The sequence below is a fragment of the Mixophyes fleayi genome, chromosome 5 (assembly GCF_038048845.1).
Source record: "Mixophyes fleayi isolate aMixFle1 chromosome 5, aMixFle1.hap1, whole genome shotgun sequence".
Lineage (NCBI taxonomy): Eukaryota > Metazoa > Chordata > Amphibia > Anura > Limnodynastidae > Mixophyes > Mixophyes fleayi.
In genome coordinates, this window is record NC_134406.1 from 29,234,510 (window position 1) to 29,257,206 (window position 22,697).

General features: G+C 40.3%; 1 protein-coding gene across 1 annotated transcript in view; it reads left to right on the forward strand.

Annotated features, from left to right (window-relative positions):
- Nucleotides 1–2,003: 2,003 nt before the first annotated feature.
- PLXDC2 (plexin domain containing 2) overlaps nt 2,004–22,697 on the forward strand; it is a 423,045-nt gene continuing 402,351 nt past the window's right edge. Inside the window, exon 1 of the mRNA XM_075211933.1 lies at nt 2,004–3,049. Within this exon, the coding sequence (XP_075068034.1) occupies nt 2,950–3,049 (100 nt within the window). The 5' untranslated portion in view covers nt 2,004–2,949. The remainder of the gene's footprint in view (nt 3,050–22,697) is intronic.

Genomic DNA, 22,697 nt, shown 5'->3' on the forward strand with positions numbered 1-22,697 from the left:
CCATAGGTTTCTATGGGGACATCTATTTTGCGTGAGTTAGCATTTTCCGAATACCAAAAATGTTTATAACGTGCGCGTTAGTCGTTGAAGCCTATGAGGAGAGCATTGCGGTAGAGGGATCTTCGGATCACCGCATCTTACCTGCTCTACCCTCCAGTCACTATCGCAAAGGTGGCAACATTGTGGTAGTAGCAGGATAGAAGATAGCATATAGGTAGACTCTGTGTTCACCGGGACATTCGTTTATCCTAACTGCTGTTCCGGCAGAACACTTTTGATAAATGGTCACGACCTTCCATTCCTTATCGTTGTGATAAGGAATGAAAGTGATGGCAAATAAAAGGTTATTGTTAAATATGCCCCTAGAGTTAAGAGATGTTTGACATTGTATAAAAACCTTTATGTATATCTCCCTGTTCTATGTTATCCATACTTGGCAACTTTTCCTCGTTGGCTTCAGGGAGATTCCGGGGGAAGAGGGAGTACGGGGCGGGGCCAATTACAATAGGGGACAAGGCTAAGATGACACAATATTTGCGTCATTAAGCCCCCCACCACCATTTATCTATTGTGGGGACGAGAACCGGGAGGTTACCCTACTCTCCCGTGATCTCTCCCAGAAATGCGGGAGTCTCCCGGACATTCCGTTAAAGAAAAGCAGCTAATAAATTTCTAGAGACTGAAGTGTCTTTTACATTTCTGTCTCCATTGCTGAAGTCATGTTGTCTCACCTGTGAGTCTTTGATTAAATCTTGATCTCCACGAAAATGGCCACCTCCATAGGCATCAATACATGGACATAGGACACAATTTCTGAACTGTGTCATCATGCCACAGGTGGCGAAGTCAACCACGACTTGTACTGGCTCAGCATCAGGGAGAAGGCCAGACTCTTCAGGGAATGAGGGAGATCACCCCTATTTCAGGGCGTCTGAAATAGGGGTGATCAGACATTATAGACTTAGAAAGAAGCCCAGCATTGTCCTTAAATAGCTCACTGACAGGAAGCCTGATATGCATGGGAGGAAAAAACCTTCTTGTTGGTTAAGGCATTTTATAAAATATTATTATGTCTAAGTTGCTGAAACTTATATCTGTGAATTTTATTAAGTGTGTTTTTATATATCATAAAATGCAATCCAAATGTTGTGGTCCTTTAAATGGTGTACTACAGGAGTTACATCTTGTTCCCCATTACTGTTCCTTTAACACTTAAAAAAATAAGCTCTCAGAGTGCTTTTTAATGGTGTCTTTACCCATTCACTGCATGGAAAAATAAGGCTCTTCTCCTAAAGTTAAATAGCACAAACTAAATCAACTTAAACGTGTCTAGCACAGAGGTGCCAACTCTCCAACACCAGTGTGAAAATAAAGAATAGAAAAGTTCATTTAGCCCAAAGGAAGGAGAAATGCGAAACAGGAACAAACTGCTTTCAGTGGATACAAGGTAATTAATCTGAAACAGTCTACTGGGTGTTCTTGGTCCCTGTCTCTCCTTGGATGGCAACAAAAAGGATGTGATGGGAGGGGCTGTGGGTAATCCCAAACCTCTCCCTGGTATTTAAAAAAAACACTTGACCTCTTTTTACAATGGACATAATGTAATAACTGCAGCACATAGATATGACACTAGAGATGAATATAATGAGAGCTCTATGATGAATATAATTTAGATAATAAAGGCAACATACAAAGAATAGTGTTAATATTTGTTGCACAATTGCATAATTTTTAAACTCACAAATCTCCAGAACAGAGTATTGTTCTAGTCTCTAGAACTGTTCTACAGTAAAGTAACAGAGCACACATTGGAATATAAGTAAACTCTGTAATTGCATTCTGCACACTCAGAAATGTTCTGCCTAGAAAGTGTACAAGGATGAGCCGAGTATGGTGTGTTTAGGCTGTAAACAGAGCCTTGAAGCAGCCCGGCTTTAGCATGCAGCTGAAGAGGAGGAGGGTCGCTGGAAGGAGAAGGAGGAGGAAGGAGGGAGCATGCCAGGGATTTTTTTTTGTATTCTTTCTAAGAGCAATCAGCTTGTAAGGTGGGAGAACAAGCAGCAGTTGCAAAGGCAGAGGGAGAAAAAAAAAAAAAAGAAGGTGCGGGTGGCTGCTAATCCTCTGCAAACTAGCGGATCTAGACACTTTGATGTGAGAAGTATAAGGATAGGGGTCTGAGAGACGCTTCTTCATTTGTCTCACCCAGTGGAAGTGCATCGATTGGGCACATCGCCCCCGCTTACTTGAAGCAATGAACAAGGGGGGGAGAGCATGAGATAGAGGGGGAGAAATAAAGGGGGTTTGAAGAGGACACAGGCGATCAAACAGACCTTTAATTTGCTCTCTGTGCCCGTCCAGAAGTGAGAGGGGGCGAGAGGTGTAACTCCTGCACACTCCTTGGCAGAACTATTCCACAGCCTCTGACATCTGGGTGTCTGGATTACTCCTGGGTTTACTATAAGATGTGTCAGCATAGGTGATGGGATCTCTCCCAAATTCCTACCGGTGCTTCCCAGTTTTGTTTTGTCTGTATGCTGCCCCCCTCTCTCCTCACTGACTCTGGACAGCAGAGATCTGCAGAAGACCTTATCTCCTTCTCCCAGCCCGGAGGTGTTGTATTAAAAGTTCAGCAAGGAAAAGAATTCCCAGCGGGGATCTAATTGGTCTTCATTCATTGTTGGTCTTTGACAGATGCCACAGGGTCATTTGTGATCTGGAGGAACAGACACCCCAAGGAGTTTCTCGTCTTCTCTCGCAGCATCAGGATTGTGTCTGGACAAGTTAAGTCTGCAGCACAAAAAGCTGATGATCGATTTATCTCTGTACAGCCAGATTTGCCCTTAATAGCTAACTGTTGAACTTTACCTAAACTGGATATATTAGGAGATACCCAGAAGTAGGATTGTGGTTACCTTGGCATTTGGCCCCAGGGAGGTGAAGAACAGCGTTATGGCCAGTATTAAGAAGACCACTTCGATATTTGGAGTTGTATTAGTTTTCAAGTGTTTGGTTGATCTGTGTCAGCTCACAGCAGCAGAACTGGAGCAAGGTAAGGGGGGGGGGGATTAAACTTTGGGATTTTAGCTTCAGCATCAAAGGTTGTAATAATGCTGATGGGAAGTGGCTTGTGAATGTGGCCTCAGTGTAAGCTCAGTGCAGTCAGGTACTTTAACACAGATCATTAAAAAAAAAATCCAGTTTCCATTAATGTGAAGACAAATGTGCAAGCCATGTATTGCTGACTGTGGCATATAGGAGTTTAGCACATTGATACTTATATTGTGAAGATCCAGATTTGAGGCTATTGTCACCATCACAATAGAACATAATTTTCCTGTGCAATGTTTTATAGGCTATAAAAAAAGGAATGTTGGCTGGGATTTACTGGCTGCTGTACAAATGAGTCTTGCCTTCCTGTGTATTGAGCACAGGACAGTTCAAGCTAGACTGCCCTGGAACAGAAACGCAATATAACACATTTAACACCCAATTATTGTTGTTTTGAACGCTAAGTACTGAACACAAATTAATGCAGAGCTGTAACTTAAAATTCCAGCGCCTGGGGCGAGAAGGAGAACTGCCGCCCCCTTATCCCTCAATTTTATCCAAATGAACCTAAAATATTCATAAACTGCCCCCCCCCCCCCTTCAGCGTTGCACCCTGGACGGTCACCCCTCTCGCACAGCCCTAGTTATGATCCTAAATTAATGTACTGCTGTATTAGGCTGTAGTTCACCTAATTGCTCTGCAGCCTAATGCATACCCCTTGTTCATATATACTGTAATGTGTAACCTATTAAGCTGAGAAAAGGGTTAAATGTTTCACAAATAAGCAACAAATGTATGGTCAGCCTCATATTTTGCACAGATGGTTAATGGAAACCACTCGAAATTTACAACTGTTATGTTATCCCCTGATCCCTACAGTCAGACATGCAAAGTTAGTCGGAAATTAAGCCTGCAAAACAGCCAAATAGTTTATTGTTGTTTACTCTGACACCTAAATGTCAGCTGACAATCAGTCATTGTTACTATGTACAAATAACTTGAATATTAAAATGTTATTGCCAAGTTCTATGCAATCAGCCTTTTCTCAGATTGTTGGATCATCGCAATATTGCTGACTGTCCAAATTTAAATGTGGAACCCATTCATCTGTGTGTCACAGCTGATCTGGTTTTAGCTAATTACCCATTGGTTTTCATTTTTACCAAGTGACTCAGCCAAACCAGGTCGTTTTTGTTTCATTTTCTGTTCCTAGGCTCTCAGTATACAGTCTCTGACTTTTATTAATTAATGACAAGCTCCATGGGATTTTGAAGTAATGAGGCACTAGCGGTCAAAATACCTCCAATTACTCTGATCGTGTATGGTCGATTGTTTAATTTAATGGCTTACCATAATGTGCAAGTTGTTGAGAGTTGGGCTCTCTCCTTTGTGATTTCTACTTTAATCCTTCTGGATCGAGGCAGGGGGTTATTGCTCAGTTCATTTAAAAGTCTTAAATAGCATTATAAAATATTCTGCTGCTTTTCATCTGTAGCTTGCTGCCCTCTGTGTACATTTGAAATTCAGGGTCCGTTCTCTCCCCCCATTTACATAATGTAGGCATGACATAAACAACGTTTCTACTCTAAATTGGACCTCTTTGATGTGCAAGTGGAAATGGACACTGTATCATTGATTACTGACATCTAACACTCTCTAAATAAATATAGTTATTCAGTCATTGTTGCCAGTCCTGTCCCTGTTTTCCAATGACTGTCCCAGTGTTTGAAGGTTTGTCGCTGAAAGTTTTTAATTCTTGAGAAGGTCACTTTTGGTAAAACCAAATAACAAGCGCTATGTCTGTGTTTTGCATGTTTAACACAATAAAAGTGTGCTGTCCTGTAATTTATAAATGACGATTTACTGTATGATATTTTTATTTTAAATGCAGTAGAATTACGTGTGATGGTGCTCAGCGGAAATATGGTATTAGAGATTATAGTCGTGTGTCTGCAGTGTATTATGTTCATAGGTGACCAGTCCCAACAGCTAAGTGTATCTGGAAATTACATTCAAATGTTGCTATCTATTCTTCAGATCATACCATCAGCAGATCTGAATATAATCCCTTAGAAAATGTCATATCTTCAGTTTTTTAGAATATAGTGTAAACACCCAATACATATGAGAGGAAATAAATGGGTTATCTACCTTTGGACAATCCTCTCTATTTACATAGGACACCCATCTAGCTCCCCCATCACCCATTTGTATCCACCAGACCACATTGTTTCACTGAAGAAGCAGCAGAGAACTGTGATTGCTGCAGACTGAAGACTGAGCTGGAGATTCATATCTGCCAGGACAGGATGTTTGTTGTGAATCAGGCAACTGATTGGACAGAAGCTGCAGCCATCCAATCAGGTACCACATTTACTCCACACCTCCCGTCCTTGCAGCTTAAGCCAATAGGATGGCTTCTATTCCACCTCCTGTGAAACTCATCAGCAGCTGTATTCTGTCAGCTGTTATAAGGTATCAGTGGGGTGGCTCTAGCTAAAGAGGGGAAAGATCTGTACAACCATATTAGTAGTATCAACCCAAGGAAAAGATAGCTGTCTCTGAAAGGGTTATATTACACAGAGGTTAAAGTCATTCTATTAGAATTTGCATGAATTCCCCTTTGTCCTGTTCTCACTTTAGCTTTTATTGATATAAAGGCTGAGTGTGCTACCCATATTGTTATACAGATAATTGTGTTTTTATGTGGTGCGATATATTATTTATGTTTAATGAATGTCTTTCATGGATGCTTCGCTTGCCTATTTTGCAAAGTTGGTGTTCTATGAATGTCACCGTTCTTTATGGACATCTAGCAGCGTACAGCTGTATACTGTAAATGGTCTAAATTAGTTTAAATGGTAATATAATGTCAGTTTTATGAAAAACACTACTGAAACTGCACGCGTAACAGTTCATTAGATTCTCAAGGTATTAATGTAGATTCATTTATGGGGCAAAATTGGAGACCCATCCCCTGTTTCCACTATTTATTTAACTGTTTAATTCTCGGGTGGGGGTTGTTTGTGGCCTTGCATAGATAAATCGGGAGCTTGGGGCCCTAGTCTGGCCAGCTCAGTCTTATAGAGATCTGATATCTTTCCTGGTAGCTGTATAAATTGAATGCTGTGGCTATAAATTGAGCTACTGGTGTAATGTTGGGGCTGATGGGGGTTTTTAATGTAATGTAGGGACTATTCATGTATTTAGTGGATGCTGGGGGGTATTAGTGTAATAAGCGGCTGGTGGTAGCTATTAATTTAATAAGGTGTCTCCATTTATTACATTTGTGGGCTGTATGTAATGTGTGGTTGTTGGAGGCTATTGTACATTGTATGGGCTAAATGTAGGTGGGTGGGGGAGGCGTAATAATTTAGGCCTAGTTGAGCGGAAATAGGTCTATTTTTTTTTTTAATGTGAACTTTTTTAATGTCAGGGCTAGTTGTGGGAAACGAGGCGTAATTTTTAAACATCAGTGCTAGTTTAATGTCTTATCTTGTTGGGAGGAGGGAGGTCTAGAGTGTTCCCTTGATGCTCAGCTTTACAGGAAGGAGGTAATTAGTTCTTATAACTTTTCAAAACAGGGCTACAGCATTCCAGGATCTGGCTAAGTGACAACAGAGTTTAAGACATCAGTAGCAGTAGGAAGTCAAAGCTGGAAGAAGCAGTAGGAGAGAGCAGTACAGTTTGCTAACCGTTCTGATTCTGTCACACATCATGTCAACCTCTCTCCCCTTGTCGCACATGCTCTCCTCACACTTCCCTTGCCACATATGACCCCCATCTTCCCTCCTGTACATTAGGCAGCAAGCCACACACCTCTAGTGGCACCTAATGTACTTTGACTTGTAGTCAGAAATTCTTGGTTTAGAGCCCCATGGCGTACTGCAGACCTTGACTCCAGATCATGTTCATTGACCATTAAGTACTAAAGGTAAACTGTTTGATGGGCAGACAAATTGTTCTACAGGTGATAAACAATTGGAAACAGCTTTGACATAATAATAATAGATAGCTTTAGTGTAAAGTTGATATAAAAAAGTTGTTTGCCTAGAACTGTAAAGAAAAACCTCAAAGCATATTTATTGTATAAGAGCAAGAGTTAGCATAAAATATACTTGTATGTCACAGTTTTATGAATGTTTTCCTCATGTCTACCACTGCGGAGCACTGTGGCCTCTTACAAATCAACAACAGTAAAAATAATGATACTTTATGTATTGTTTTTTCATAGGTTCATATTCTTCAATTATTGATGGGATGATTTGCAAAGATTGTTATACAATTTCTGCTGTCTTAGGATTCATACCCACTGGTGGTTATACTGTGTTTTAAAAAGGGAACGTAAACACGCGAGTGAAAATGCATGTCAGACGCAAATGTGTTTGATATTTGTGTAACTTTCCTTTTTACTAGTGTTTTGAGGTCATTGGAAGTCACTGTAGGTTTCTACAATGTGTTTACTTGCAGTAAATGTTAATGTAAGTGAATGGAACAAGGCGTTTTTGGAAAAATGCAACACAATCGCAGTACACTTTAAGGCTACAAACTCGAGTGGTGGAATTGGTGGTGCTATATAAATAGATGATGATGATGACTGTTTGCTAACTTCTATTGTAGTGAATAAGGAAAGAATGGAGATGCGAAAGCTCAAGCTTCTATCTCACCAAACTGAATTGAAACATGTCAGCTGAAATATCCAGCACACAAGGAGATTACCAGTTGGAACAGTGGTACCCAAAAATAATGCTTAACTTGTCAAATCCTATAAGGAAGTGTATATTGTAAAGGAGTTCAGTATACAATTATTATACATGTGCTGAGTGCATTAACAGAACCTAATAAGTGTTTCAGAAATATCATTGTTTGCAACAACCAATCAATCTTTCTATTATTACAGAAGGGCATTCAGTCAGAATTCTGAGTAGAAGTGTATTAAGAGCATTAAAATAAAGCTACATAGACATAGTTGGGGCGTATCCTATGGAAGAGATAAAGAGCGCTAAAGGGAACAAGGAATCTAATTAAAACAAGATTAATGCTCTTGTCAACGTTTGTGTGTACTTACTCATATATCATTTTTTTTTAAGCCTTTAACATGTCGAGTAGGTGCTGTAAAATTAGTGGTGAATGCTGCTTAAATCAAATGCCCATGTGTAAACAGTCTTGTCTACTGTATTAAAGCCATACATGCCAACTTTCAAACTTCTCCCCCAGGAGACAGGAGATCCCGGGGGAGAAGTCATGTGACAGGGGGTAGGGGGGGCGTGGTGACGTTGTCGCGCCACCATAGCCCCGCCCCCACTATAAAATGGTGAAATTCACGGCTTTGAATAGCTTAATGACGCAATTAAGCCCTGCCCCTGACATTCAATGCCGTGAATTTCGGCGAATCCAGGAGGTTTGCCTACTCTTCCGGGAGTCGTGGGAGAATAGGCAAGTATGATTAAATCACACACCTTACTTACCCATAGTTGCCAACATTAGCAGTTTGTGTCCCGGGAGGCCTGGGAGGCAGGTGGGTGTGTGGGGGCGGGGCTCAAAGAATTGTGTAGTTAGCCCTGCCCCCAAAACAATCATCACTTTTTTTTAGCCAATAAATATAGGGGGCGGGGCCATAATGATGCATACACGGCGCCACTAAGCCCCGTCCCCTCCCTTTCATATGTAGAGCCGGACGGGAATTGGGAGAATTGCCTGCTTTTCCGGGAGTCCGGGAGACTGACCCGGTTTTCGGGAGTCTCCCAGACATTCCGGGAGAGTTGGCAAGTATGTACTTACCTGTGGCACACTGTTTGCCAAGGTCACCAGCTTCCTCTGCAGCCTCCAATGGTCCTGTATGCTTCTCTCTTTTACACTAATACTGCTGTGTCCCTGTGTAGATGGGAGATTAAGATACTGCCCTGCAAGCCTCTAAAGAGGGTAATAAACTAATAATTAGCTAAATGATAATATTATAGATAAAAGGGATAATCTTCAAATGATCAGATCATAGAGAGCACAGATTTCTAAACTCAATAGTGCACGTGCCTCTAAGACAAAACTCTGTTTTACACTGGATAAATAGAACGCACACCTCCCTAATTGTACAGGCCTATATGCAGTCTACATAGAGAGAGGTGTATAAACACACACTTGTGTGTACACTTCATTTTTTAGTGTTTTTTTATCACAATTTTCGCTTCTGTTCACGTGAACAGCACACCCATCACCCACACATCAATGATGCCCACCCAGGCTTGCAGGATTTTTATAGCGTTCTTTGCTTGGTGTGACATTGGAGCGAGCTGCAGAGCACACTAAGATTTAGAGTTAGGAGCAAAGCAAAGAAAAGGAGCAACTTTGCACCTGGACAAAACATGTTACAATGCAAGAGGTACAAACTGATTTATTTTTTTCCACGCACGGAAAATACAGGTTGTTTTTTCATGTAGCGCACAAATAATTGATAGCTTTGTTTTTACACTGATATATAAAGTTGATCTATGACATGTCGTATCTCAACCATAAATCTGTCCCTACATTTTAAATTTACCTCTCCCTCTAATACAACATGGTTTTGCCAAGGTGCAAATTCGCCCCTTTTCTTTGCTTTGCTCCTAATTCAAAATCAGGCCCTCAGTCTGGTCGTAGGCTAAGTCTTCATAGGCAGTTAGGGACGTTAGTAATACTCTATGAACAAATAAAAGTGGGTGACAACCTACATAATGGTGAAGAAGGATTAAGGTTATAACCACAAGGGGGCACAATTACTAAACTACAGAAGGGTTTATTAACGATATGAAACAATAACACTACAGCAATCACTTAGGAAGAAATGACGGAATGTTCACCAACTATCTATTGAATCTATTCTCTGGTCAGCAGAATAATATATTATTATTTTAAGTTTTCTGCAGAAATTGCTGGGAATACGTTTTTAATAATGAGAAAAACAGGGAAGTGATTACGGTTTATATGACAGTAATTATGCTTGATGCATTTTACATACATTAAGCAAAATGTTACTCTTGTTTGTATGCAAAAACACTTATACATGTTGCAGGTTTATGGTAGCTTATTTATTTCTCTGATTTGCTGATGACAAGTGCAATAGGGCAGCACAGCAGTGGCTAAGTGGTTAGCACTTCTGACTCACAGCACTGAGGTCATGAGTTCAATTCCTGACCATGGCCTTATCTGTGTGGAGTTTGTATGTTCTCCCCGTGTTTGCGTGGGTTTCCTCCGGGTGCTCCGGTTTCCTCCTACACTCCAAAAACATACTGGTAGTTTATTTGGCTGCTATCAAAATTGACCCTAGTCTCTGTGTGTGTGTGTGTGTGTGTATGTTAGGCAATTTAAACTGTAAGCTCCAATGGAGCAGGGACTGATGTGAATGAGTTCTCTGTACAGCACTGCAGAATCAGTGGCACTATATAAATTGATGATGATGATGATGATGATGATATCACTGAGTCTGTTACTAGCTTAGTAAATGTCCAATCTGTTTTCTGGAAGCAGGAACAGGTGAAATGAAAAAAAAAAAAAGGCTCCAGCCCGTAAACCCTTACCAACCCCAGATCTAGACCACCTTGGCTGTCTCCGACTATTACAAGGGGCTCCAAGCATGGGGTCTCTCTGCCATAGTGAAAGCAAGCTTTAGCGTGCCCCTCCCCCAAGAACACTTGTTCAAAACTTTATTATAATATATCATAGCCATCATCATAGTCCTAGCTCAAATGGGCAAAAACTCCCAAAAATCCCATAAAAAAAATGGGGCACACTAGCGCCGATCCCCTCTAAATGATCAGAGCAAATCAGAAATGTTTTCCTACACTGGTAACTTGTGATTGGCTGCGGACCCCTGGCTCACCACATAGGTGTGTCTGGGGCTGTTTCCATCCCGCCAGAGTCATTTTGGATGTATGGGGCCCACAAGACAATGGGACAGTGCAGGGACTCATGAGTTTATGTACACAAACTGGTCCCACGCCATTGTGTCCAGTGTTAAATGCGATCTGCCTAATGATGGCTTCTTTTGGGACTTTGACTTTTTTCTGAAGGGTTTGGCCAAAAGTGAATGGCCCCTTTAAATAAGCACTTGATCTCAGATGTTTTTGCAGTGGATAAAATAACTCAATTTATAGGCAAACTAGGAACACGGCCAAGGTAGCACAATTTAGGGGGCAACACAGGAGGGACTTATGTTCATTTTGTTTTGTTTTTTTGTTACTTGGTCCTATTCAACCACTCATTTTGTAGAGTACACTAATGGAGGGGGTTGTTAGATAGTGGGAGATAGGTTTGTGGGGTGACCAAATACCAACCTGCACTGTTAGGGGTACTTGAGGACTAGGGATGGGAAACACTGATTTAGACTAATTCACTGCTGGATAGGGATAATACTAAGGACAGGAGGGATAGGAATCTTATATTTCTTATCCTAATTAAAAGAGATTTAGGAACTGCTCTCCAATCATTGAGAAAATACAGGATGAGTAGAAAAAAAGTTAGACTGTGATAATTGTGATAATTATGATCATATATTTGTTATTTAAGTCCAAAATCAGATTGACAAATATAGACCTATGTGGAGAGCAGAGAGGAACGTGCTCCTGAGATTTTACAATATAGTTGGATTATTTATTCTTCATATCTATGCAAATGTAAATCTGTGTGTAAATACACTCACTAGATCTTATTATTTGCCTAGGAAAATATGACACAGATATGATTCTCAAATTATGTAAATGATATTATATGCATCACTTAGAAGTTGCTTTTCCTGCTCATTTTTATTTAACTCTGTGATTTTCTGTGGGCTACATTTGGTAATGTGCTATTTGTATTTTGATTATATGTTTTTCTTTTATTTTTATTATATATATCTTTTATACCTTTGTCATTGTTTGTTTATTTTTAAATATGTTTTAATGCAGTCTGACCATTCCACCAAAGCTCTTAATAGAAAAAACTAGATTGCTGTAACGATTCTTACATATGGATATTGGAACGTCTAATGAAATGATCACTTGATTGCATGTTAATGACATGTGGCAGGGAGTAAATACAATCTAGTATAATATGTTCCTGGAATGGCTATGAATCTGCTTTGCATGCTGTGTGTTCCCGTCTCTTGTATAATTTACCCTGTGGACATATCCACTATGCTAATAGTCTGCTCTACGCTGATAATATTGCTTGCTACTTACTGGAAAGTAGATGGCTGTTTACAGGACTTTACACAGGGTTACACGTTTCATAAGATAATGCATGCAGTACAGGAAACACTGATATAATGGCAGCTATAAAAGGAATGTATGCCCTTGGGGGCAAGCGCAGGAATTCTGCAAGAGGGATTTTGTACGTAAAAGGTATAATAAAATTTGTATAATAAATAAGAACAAACACAAAGGAAATAGCAGAATTTTTATGGTCGGTATTCCACCATATTTTTTGTCTAATATTATGCGATAGTTTTGATATATGCATAAAATACATATAATACGTACAAATACCAAATGCATGCAACAATTCTATGGTATATATGTCCCATCCAATGAAAAACGCAAAATTGGGCAGGATTAGTTAGGCTATCCATAGAAGTCAGCTAAAATTAGTATTTTGGTTTATTATTTGAATGCTTATCTTTTCTCCTCTTTCTTCACCTTTTTCTTTCTTTCCCTGCACAACCCCTGAACAGTAGCCACCCTGCCAGATCCCGCATCTCTTTCTTGCAAAGATGCGAATCGTGTCATCGTAACCCCTCCCACCCTGCATGATGACGCAAATCTTGTGACTTGTGCCTTGGACCTTCCCTTTAGCTAAATTAATATGTGTTATATTAATATGCAGTGTTCTTCCCAGAAAATGGTGCCAGCTGGGTGGCATTAAGAAGTAGCCGGGTGGGGGCAGTTGTAATACTTTGCAATAAAATTGACAAATGTTGAAGGTCATTGCCCACACCTGCCAGGGCTGGTCAGACTGGTGGTCAGTGGTCTAACACACACTGCTGGCTGTAGTGCTCACATAGTGCCTGTTCTTATAGGAGAAACAATGGTTTATTGTATTATAATAGGACTCTGTTGGGCTCCAAGAGATGGATAGCAAGTGAAAACAGCCGGGTGGAGCACCCGGGAAATAGGTGCTGGGGAGAACAATGTAGTAATTATAAGATAATAAGTAATGTTTTGGATAATTTGCATTTATGGGCAGCACAGTGGCTTAGTGGTTAGCACTTCTGCTTCACAGCACTGGGGTCATGAGTTCAATTCCTGACCATGGCCTTATTGGTGAGGAGTTTGTATGTTCTCCCCGTGTTTGCGTGGGTTTCCTCCCACACTCCAAAACCATACTAGTAGGTTAATTGGCTGCTAACAAATTGACCCTAGTCTGTGTCTGTGTGTATGTTAGGAAATTTAGACTATAAGCTCCAATGGGGCAGGGACTGATGTGAATGAGTTCCCAGGACAGCGCTGCGGAATTAGAGGCGCTATATAAGTAACGGATGATGATGATGATGATTTACATACAAGAGGTAACAATTCAAGCTGTGTTTTTTTTAATTATTTCTACTAAAGGCTAACACTCCATTTTCATGGAGTAGTTTTCTCCAAGGGTCTCTGAGGGTCTCTTGCAAATATAATGCTTCTTCCACCTACAAGTATTTCCTATGTACACGCTAGGAGTCCTATCAGATGCGTCATCATTTCACAGTCCTGAGTTGGTCTTATATTGTGGTGAAGGGGACTGACTTTGCTCACCACCAAAGGTGATAGGATGATAGGAGTAAGTGATATATACAGTAAATATATAGTAAATATATAAAATCCGCTTACACATAGAATACAGGTTGTGTTGGCAAAATAGACCTTTTCAGCAAAAAGCTCCACAAAATTAGAGTTATCCTGTATTGCAGAAGAGAAAAGCTTCAGACTTGTCCTAGGTATGTGCAGTTCAGTATTACATGTATGGTTAATGGGCTCCGTCTGGCTCCAGGCGTTTTTTGGCCGGTCACTATTGAGGTTTTCTGTACTAGTGCTAATTCATAGTTTTCTAGTGTTACAACATATTATTCAAGTTTTGATTTACAATCCTCTCTTTTTTTAATAAAAAAAAAATATTTGTGGCTAATGCTCTAATAATAGGACACATAAGCAGACAACGTATCCAGGAAATTGGGCGGACAAAGGAGACATATTTTTAATAACATGGTACAAAGAGCAGTGATGTTTGTGGCACTGCTGTGGCTCCAAATGCTGGTTGAGGCTGTCTGATCTGCAGGTGGGAAATGTTACATACATGCATCAAGCTTAGCTCAGCTTTATCTGTATCTTAGAACGGTCTGTAAGTAAAGAGGTTCTCCACCCAACCTACCCTTCTTGATTGTATTTTGCAGTTGTTTTAATTAAAATATATTGGTACATTCTCTGGGGCAAATTCAATTAGCGGATGAACATCGCAGCTACTCGCGGCATTTTTTATGTTAATACGGTACCGCAACATCTCAGGTTTCCCTTTGCAACACTATGGGGGGGGGGGGGGGGGCGCCACTGTGCTCCGTACATAAGATCTGCAGGAGGAAGCGCTCTGTGTATCACCATGTGCTTACTCCTGCACTCATTGTTTGTTGGAAATGTAGTTCATGCAACAGCAGTTTTACATGTGTTTAGCCTAAAGCAGTTTTTGATCATGTTGAATCCCTACTTTCTCTATTCATTGTACTGTGTCTTGTTATTGTAACACAGAACAGAGTACACTGTAGGAACGAGAGATAGCGCTAGCAATAAGGACGAAGGAATCTGCTGGTATTTAGTTCTTGAACACATACTCCGCTCTATTCTTCACTTATTCCCTGCTTATGAATATGTACTATTTATACGGACTGTACTGTAACGCTAAAGCACAACATCTAAGGAACATCTTACCAGCTGCGCATTGTAGGGGTAATGTGCAGAATATATATATATATATATATATATATATATATAAACAAATACAATAGATAGTACAGCGCGTAACTCTGAGAAGATAAACAAGTTCCAATTCAAATATTGTCCTTTGGAAGAAGTGGATATCCTATGTTCAGGAGGCTGCCAAAGTTCCCACAAAGCCAGTTGGTGGACTGGAATAATCTAAAACAAAATAAGTAGGAGGGGGCGCCACATAGTATAATACTGTATTCAACAATACAGATAGGTGTACCGCAAGCCAGAATTTAAATCACCAAGTGGACATAGGCACTCAGGTATTAGAAGTGAATCAGTAAGGATAAAAACACACAGAGGAGGAAATATTTCCAAGACCACCAACACCATACCAATATGCGTACCAGATAAAAGAACTTTAAAGCTTATCTGTAGGTATAGTCGGTCCCTTCATAGATTAGAGTAGCTTTGATTCCCCTTCAGGTTGGTGAAGTGTTATTCTCAACACTTACAGGAGCATGAATAGGCACTTCATATATCCTCAGTGGTAGCCACATTTATATAAAAGAAAAAAGGGGGAAGGCTCTCATAGTGTAATACCATATGGTTACACATTTATTGCAGAGTAAAATACAGATGTACACTTACATTAAAAAATTAAGATATATGCTTATCTGGGTATCTTTGAGCTGGAACAGGACAGCAGGATTCAGTAACTATCACGCTACCACATTGCCAAAGATCCAGATCACTGAGTCCTTAGGAAATAATCCTCAGCCAAGTTCAACACAGAATGCGCTGCCACGCTAAAGTCAGATAATGCAGACACCCGAATAAGTGACTGAATCCCCTACAAGTGCTTCTAAACCTCTTGAAATTGCGAAGCCCTGAAAATGGAGACCCAAATTGTTTGCAGGATGAATTTTTTCCCTTGCCAGGCACAAATAAACAGCTCTCAATAGGGTGTATATATATAATTGATTAGCTCTGACATGACAATTTTTCAATTATAAAGTGACCTTGCTGAGAAATAGACATATTGTTGTCCAATATATATTATATATAGCATTTAACTTTAAACTAACACATACCTGCCTACTCTTCTGGAATTTGCGGGAGGCTCCCGGACTCCCGTAAGAGTAGGCAAACTTCCCGGATCCTTGTGGCAGGGTGGCGGGATCATAGATTATACTAGCCAACTTTTTAAATCTGGTGAACAGGTCATTGGATGGGGGTAGAAGGGGACTTGGTGACATCGTCGTGTCACCATAGCCGAAATTCACGGCATTGAATAGAGGGGACGGGCTTAATGGTGTGATTGCGTCATTAAGCCCCACCCCCTCTTTTCAATGCTGTTATTTTCTACATTCTATAGTGGAGGCAGGGCTATGGTGACACATTCATGTCACCACTCCCCGTCCTAGATGACCTGTCCTCTGGAATTTCCAGATTTAAAAGGTTGGCAAGTATGATCTGACATCGGTATAACCCATACAGCAATTCTTGTAAGACATGAGTCACGTAGAATAAGACCTCTCAGCATATTACTTAAGTCAGATGCCCTCTGAGCACTCATGGAAAAATTCATATTTTCCCTAATTCACATTTCTGAATCTGCAGAATTCCTTTTCCTTCTTTCTTTTCAGTTTCAATCAGCGGTGAATCAGCTCACTTTCTGCGGTAACACCACAGAGCTCGGAAAGCTTAGTCATCTAAATGGATGTTTTCTGAGCTTAATGTTCAAGGTCTGAATGTGAGGAGTGTTCAGTGGGAAGTTCATAGATATTTTTCATCCTTAAATCTTATTCCTATAGAGATGAAGCACATTAAAAAAAATCTATACATATTCATAAGCTGAGAAGAGCATGTGAAATTGATGGTAAGTTGGTAAATCCACTAATAATAATATGTTATAATATTTATATTATAAATATTATATATGTATAACATAAGATTAATAATGTAACTATAACATAATAGCAAAATAAAATGTTTTTAACAAATTTTATAAATATGTAATATTTTCCACTATACTGCTAAGTATAGCTATAATATTTATAACTATACTAATTATTTACATACTATAAGTCAGTTAGGGGCAACGTGAAATAGCTGGACAGTCAGAGTTGCAGACCTCCAACCTTTATAGGGGCCCGCACAGATGAATATATCTGTATGGAGTTTGTGTGTTCTCCCCGTGTTTGCGTGGGTTTCCTCCGGGTGCTCCAGTTTCCTCCCACACTCCAAAAAAAACATACTAGTAGGTTAATTGGCTGCTGTCAAAATTAACCCTAGTCTCTGTCTGTCTGTCTTTCTCTGTCTGTCTGTCTCTCTCTGTCTGTCTGTCTGTCTGTCTCTCTCTCTCTCTGTCTGTCTGTCTGTGTGCATGTTAGGGAATTTAGACTGTAAGCTCCAATGGGGCAGAGACTGATGGGAATGAGTTCTCTGTACAGCGCTGCGGAATCAATGGCACTATATATATAAATAAATAAATGATGATGATGATGATTATGATGAATGAGAGAGAGAGCACAGTGTTCTCTGTCCTCCGGGTAAGCCGTGTGACCTCTCTGCACGGTGCAAGGGGGTCACGCCAAGTGGATTTAAACAGACTGTACAGTAACGCTAAAGCACAACATCTAAGGAACATCTTACCAGCTGCGCATTGTAGGGGTAATGTGCAGAATATCTATAATATAAAAGCCTAGCGGCGTGTGTTAGTCTGTGTGTGGAAAAAAACAAAACAAGCTGCAGCGCCACCTGCTGGGCGGAGTTATACACTGACCTACTAAATTCTTAGCATTATCTATAATATAAATGTCTAGTGGCGTGTGTTAGTCTGTCTGTGTGTGTGTGCAAAAAATAAAACCAAGCTGCAGCACCACCTGCTGGGCGGAGTTATACACTGACCTACTAAATTCTTAGTGTGTGTGGAAAAAAAATTCAGAAAGGGCTGAAATTTGGTATACTAAGATGTTTTTAATTTGTTAATTTAATTTGTTAATTGTTAAAAGTGTTTATAATGATTTAAAAAATATATATATATATTTCTTGAAGGAGAAGTGACAGTTGGGAGTGGTTGGTGGTTGCCGGGGGTGACAGTTGGGAGTGGTTGGTGGTTTCCGGGGGTCACAGTGGGGAGTGGTTGGTGGTTGCCGGGGGTGACAGAGTGAGAGGAGTGTGATACTCAGGACCGCTGAGAGAGATCCCTGTGTCTGGATAGACATCTGGATAGATGTGGCGATGAAAATGAAGGATGAGGTGATGGAGAAGAATGATGAGGTGGTGACATGTGGACAAAACCACGTTAAAAAAGGGCGCTTACGTCGGGAAGTAACGCTCTTCCCCTGAGGAGGCCTGGGTTATGGCCCAAATGCATGACAAGAACCTTTTTAACACCTTAAGTAGCTTGATTTGACTAGAATGCATGAGTATCATGCACGGGTTAACTTGTCTAATATATAAAAGTAAAAGCCTAGCGGCGTGTGATAGTGTGTGTGTGTGTGTGGAAAAAACTATTTTCTCAGAAAGGGCTCATCCAATTGACCTGAAATTTGGTATACTGACATTATTTGACAAAAAATTTAGAATAGTGAAGTCAGTTAACTTCCATCATCCCCCCTTCCCCCCGTGGGAGGGGTAGTAAAGGCTAAATTTACGAGTTGAGGGCTCAAACTCATTTTCGTGAGGTAATTTTACCTCATGAACACGCGTGTGTTAGTGTGTGTGTGGAAAAAACTATTTTATCAGAAAGGGCTCATCCAATTGACCTGAAATTTGGTATACTGACATTATTTGACAAAAAAATTAGAATAGTGTGGTCCGTTAACTTCCATCATCCCCCCTTCCCCCCATGGGAGGGGTAGTAAAGGCTAAATTTACGAGTTGAGGGGTCAAACTCATTTTCGTGAGGTAATTTTACCTCATGAACACACATTAAAAAGGGCACTTGCATCGGGAAGTAACGCTCTTCCCCTGAGGAGGCCTGGGTGCAGAGGGGGTCACGCCAAGTGGATTTCTGCTGGAAGTCATCCTGTTAAGATCGGGAGTAACCAGCTGGGGGGCCGCAGATGAAGGCACGGTGGGCCGATGGCAGCCCACGAAGCGCCTGTTGCTCACCGCTGCTATAAATAATAGAATCATATTGTGTGCAACAAATTACTTATTTAGGTGGGAATTCAATTTGCCACAAAGGGTCTCGAGGGTATTCCGGAGACACTTTGTGGCAGAGATTTTGACAGAAATCTCAGTTTAATTTTCCCCGCACCCTATAGAGGTGCGAACAAAAATGAGTAAAGATTTCTACTGTAGTAGTCAGATAAAAAGTGCACAGTCACGATGTTCCTCAGAATAATTAGCCTCAGGGCTAATTGAACCTGCCCCATACTATGTGTGTTATTTTTGACCGTACTATTCACTCAGTTTAAAAATGTAATTCGATACAGACAATATGTCTACATACATAGCTGGCTGAAGAAGAATATAACAGCCAGTTACAAGCGTCACAAAGCCCAAAACACAGGCAGAGGGTGGACAGGGCTATAAATCTAGGAACTACCAAACCTGTATAAGATTTTAGGGTGCAGCCATAGAGCCACCTCATACTGTAGACATGGTGCAGATTAGAAATGTCATTGTCAGAAGCATTCTAAAATTATTCTAAAATTGTGAACACTACAAAAAGGTTTAACAAACCTGAGGAAATCCATAAGAGACCAAGACTTGTGTCATCCCTATAGAAACAACATAAATCAGATGTCATCAGATGCCCTTTGGCTGTACAGTAACAGCTGAAGGTTTGGTAGGATGCTATCAGTGCTCTACTACAGTCTATCATCACTTCACGTCAGATAGTTTGTTTTAATCTTCTATACATTTAAAAACAATGACCCCCTAGAGCCAGCATTACATTGTATGAAGCTGGAAACTAAAGGCCCTGGTTAGCTGTAAAAGATAGAAATATCACAGCTTATACGTCCCATTGATAAAGTACATAAATGATCATGAATATTATTCATACTTTTCTGGAATGTCGATTAGTTCTCCAAACTACGAGACAGCCGTCCTCCCGCATCCTGCCCACGGCTTAGTGAAGTGGGTGGGACGGAGTCTCAATGACGCTATTTGTGGCAGTTGCGTAAGTTTGGCCCTATCCCAGGGCACAATGACGAGATTACAGCATTACACCGTGGGAGTCAGGGCCAAAATTAGGTGAATCACCGCGTCCAGGTAGGGGAGGAGTAAAGTTGGTAAGTATGATATTATTTGTTATAGGCAAAATAAATTGCTTTAACTTTACATTGGTGGTGTCTGCTATGTAGGGTGTAGCCCAAACCACTGTACACCCAAGTGCAGGGGCAGGGGGCCTTTGACTCCCAGTCCGGTTGCATAGTATTGTTTGTGTTGTATATGCAGTGTAAATGTCAAAACTATGTTCTTGTATACTTAATAATTTTCTTTTCAACAATAATTCAGTGAATTAAAAATGTCACAGGTCAATTGGCAAATATGGTGCATAAGGAAAAGAAAACTATATAAAAAAATGTACAATTTGTAAGACCTTTTTATTATCGTACCTAGTTGTGTTTTGTATAATGATTTGAATTGTAATGTGTAAGGTATATTTCATATAGTAAAATGATAATATCATTACAATTCTCCCTTTACAACTTACACTATGTACTAATCTTTTCAGAAATATTGAGGGTAAGAGTTCTCAGGCTATTCCTAGAAAATCTTAATTAGCTTTGACTGTATGAGTGGCCAAATGTCTGCCCAAAACGCTTCCTCTTTCAGGTAAGGTCAGGACCCAACTGGAAACCAATTTTTCATCTGATAACATTTAGAATGTTCTGACTCAGGAGTTAGCACAGAATTAGAATAGCTCTTGTTTGTAGAATTAATGATTGTCTCTGAGCAGGAGACAAGGGTCAGGAGGCTGCAGGCTCAGCTCTAACAAAAACATCACAGAGCAGACCTTTCACTGGACCATAGACGGGACCTTACACTGGACCTGTGCCACATGCAGCTACTGATATGATTTATAAGTGTACGATATGCCGCCGAGAGCTGAACTTCAGTATCCAGTCTCAAGGCGATGATATATTATTAAACACAAGAAAATAATAATGAAACATGTACTGTATCCATGCTTTATGAAAGTGATAAATAGGTATTACATTGTGACTTAGATCAGTTTTACACTCTTCAGTGTTTGCTGGCTGGAAGCAGCACATGTACTGTGCAATGTACACTGAAGGCAAAGAAAATCCTGGTCTAATTGAAATATTCAGCATTTTTTATGTGAGATATAAAGAAAATGTAATCCATCCATTGTTTGTATCGTGTTTTCTATAGTAATGATCTGAAAGAGGATCTTAAAGATGACATGTTTTTGCTTTTCTTTTAGCACTAATAATAAAACAAAACAAAACAAAACAAACCTATTGGTTAAATGTAGGGGGCATTAATATATATGATCTAAAGCAGTAGTGAGATCCGGGAGATCCTGGGCAGGGTGCGTGACCAGAGGCGGCAGGGGCCGGGGCGCGGTCAGTCGAGTCATTTTGGTCTCACCCCCAGCGAAGAAAATTAAGTTTTGTCGTGGGGGGGCGGGGCCAAAATGGTGCAATTCACGAATCGCATTTTTTTGGCCAGGGAATTGTGGGATGCGGGAGACTTGCCTGCTCTCCCGGGAGTCGGGGAGACCAAACCAGATTTCGGGAGTCTTCCGGACATTCCGGGAGAGTTGGCAAGTATGGTATATGGTGGTATGCTATACCGCCACTTCTCCTACTGCCTTCATTGCCAAACTATTAAATTCCATTCACTTTTGTTTTTGATACACCACTTCTAAATTTCCACTTCAACCAGTGATCTAAACCAATTAACAGATTTCATCTGATACCACAGAAAACTGGTCGGGTACGATTTGCGAACGCTGGACCTGTCGACAGTCAGACTGTCGAAACCAAAAGCTTGACAGTCAGGTTCTTTGTGCCTACGTGGTTAAAATGGTGACATTGTGACTGTCGACAGGTAGTAAATTCCAGTCACAATTTCAACATTCAAACAGCAATGCCACCGCCAGCCGGCAATACAGTAAAAAATACAGTGAAAAAATAAAAAATAAAACGTCAATACATAAATGATAACAAAAAAACCCAATGCCCCCCCACAAAGAAAAACAGCTTAACCCTATTGCTGCCAGGCAGCACAAAGGCTGGTGGCAGCAATAGGGTTAAGCTGGGGGTCTCCAATTTTACTAGTACCAGCTAGGGATGTGCACCGGCGACTTTTGAGGTCTCGTGTTTTGTGTTTTGGATCCGGATTTTCGTTATTTTTGAGGTTCGGATTTGTCTCGCAAAACACTTGACGAAAGGTCTCGGTTCGGATTTAAGGTATTGGATTCGGATTTTTTTTGAAAAAAACATAAAAAGTTTAAAAATCAAGTTTTTGGGCTTATTTTCACTCCTAGGCTATTATTAACCTCAATAACATTCAATAACAAGCATTTCCACTAATTTACAGTGTATTCTGAATCTGAACACCTCACAATATAGTTATTAGTCCAAAACGTTGCAACAAGGTATCTTTCTGGACTGCGTAGAGGAGTGGGTCACCACAATATATATTAAAAACCCTGAACTTTTATGATTCGCACCAATAATTGTACCTGGACTGCGTAGAGGAGTGGGTCACCACAATATATTAAAAACCCTGAACTTTTATGAATCGCACCA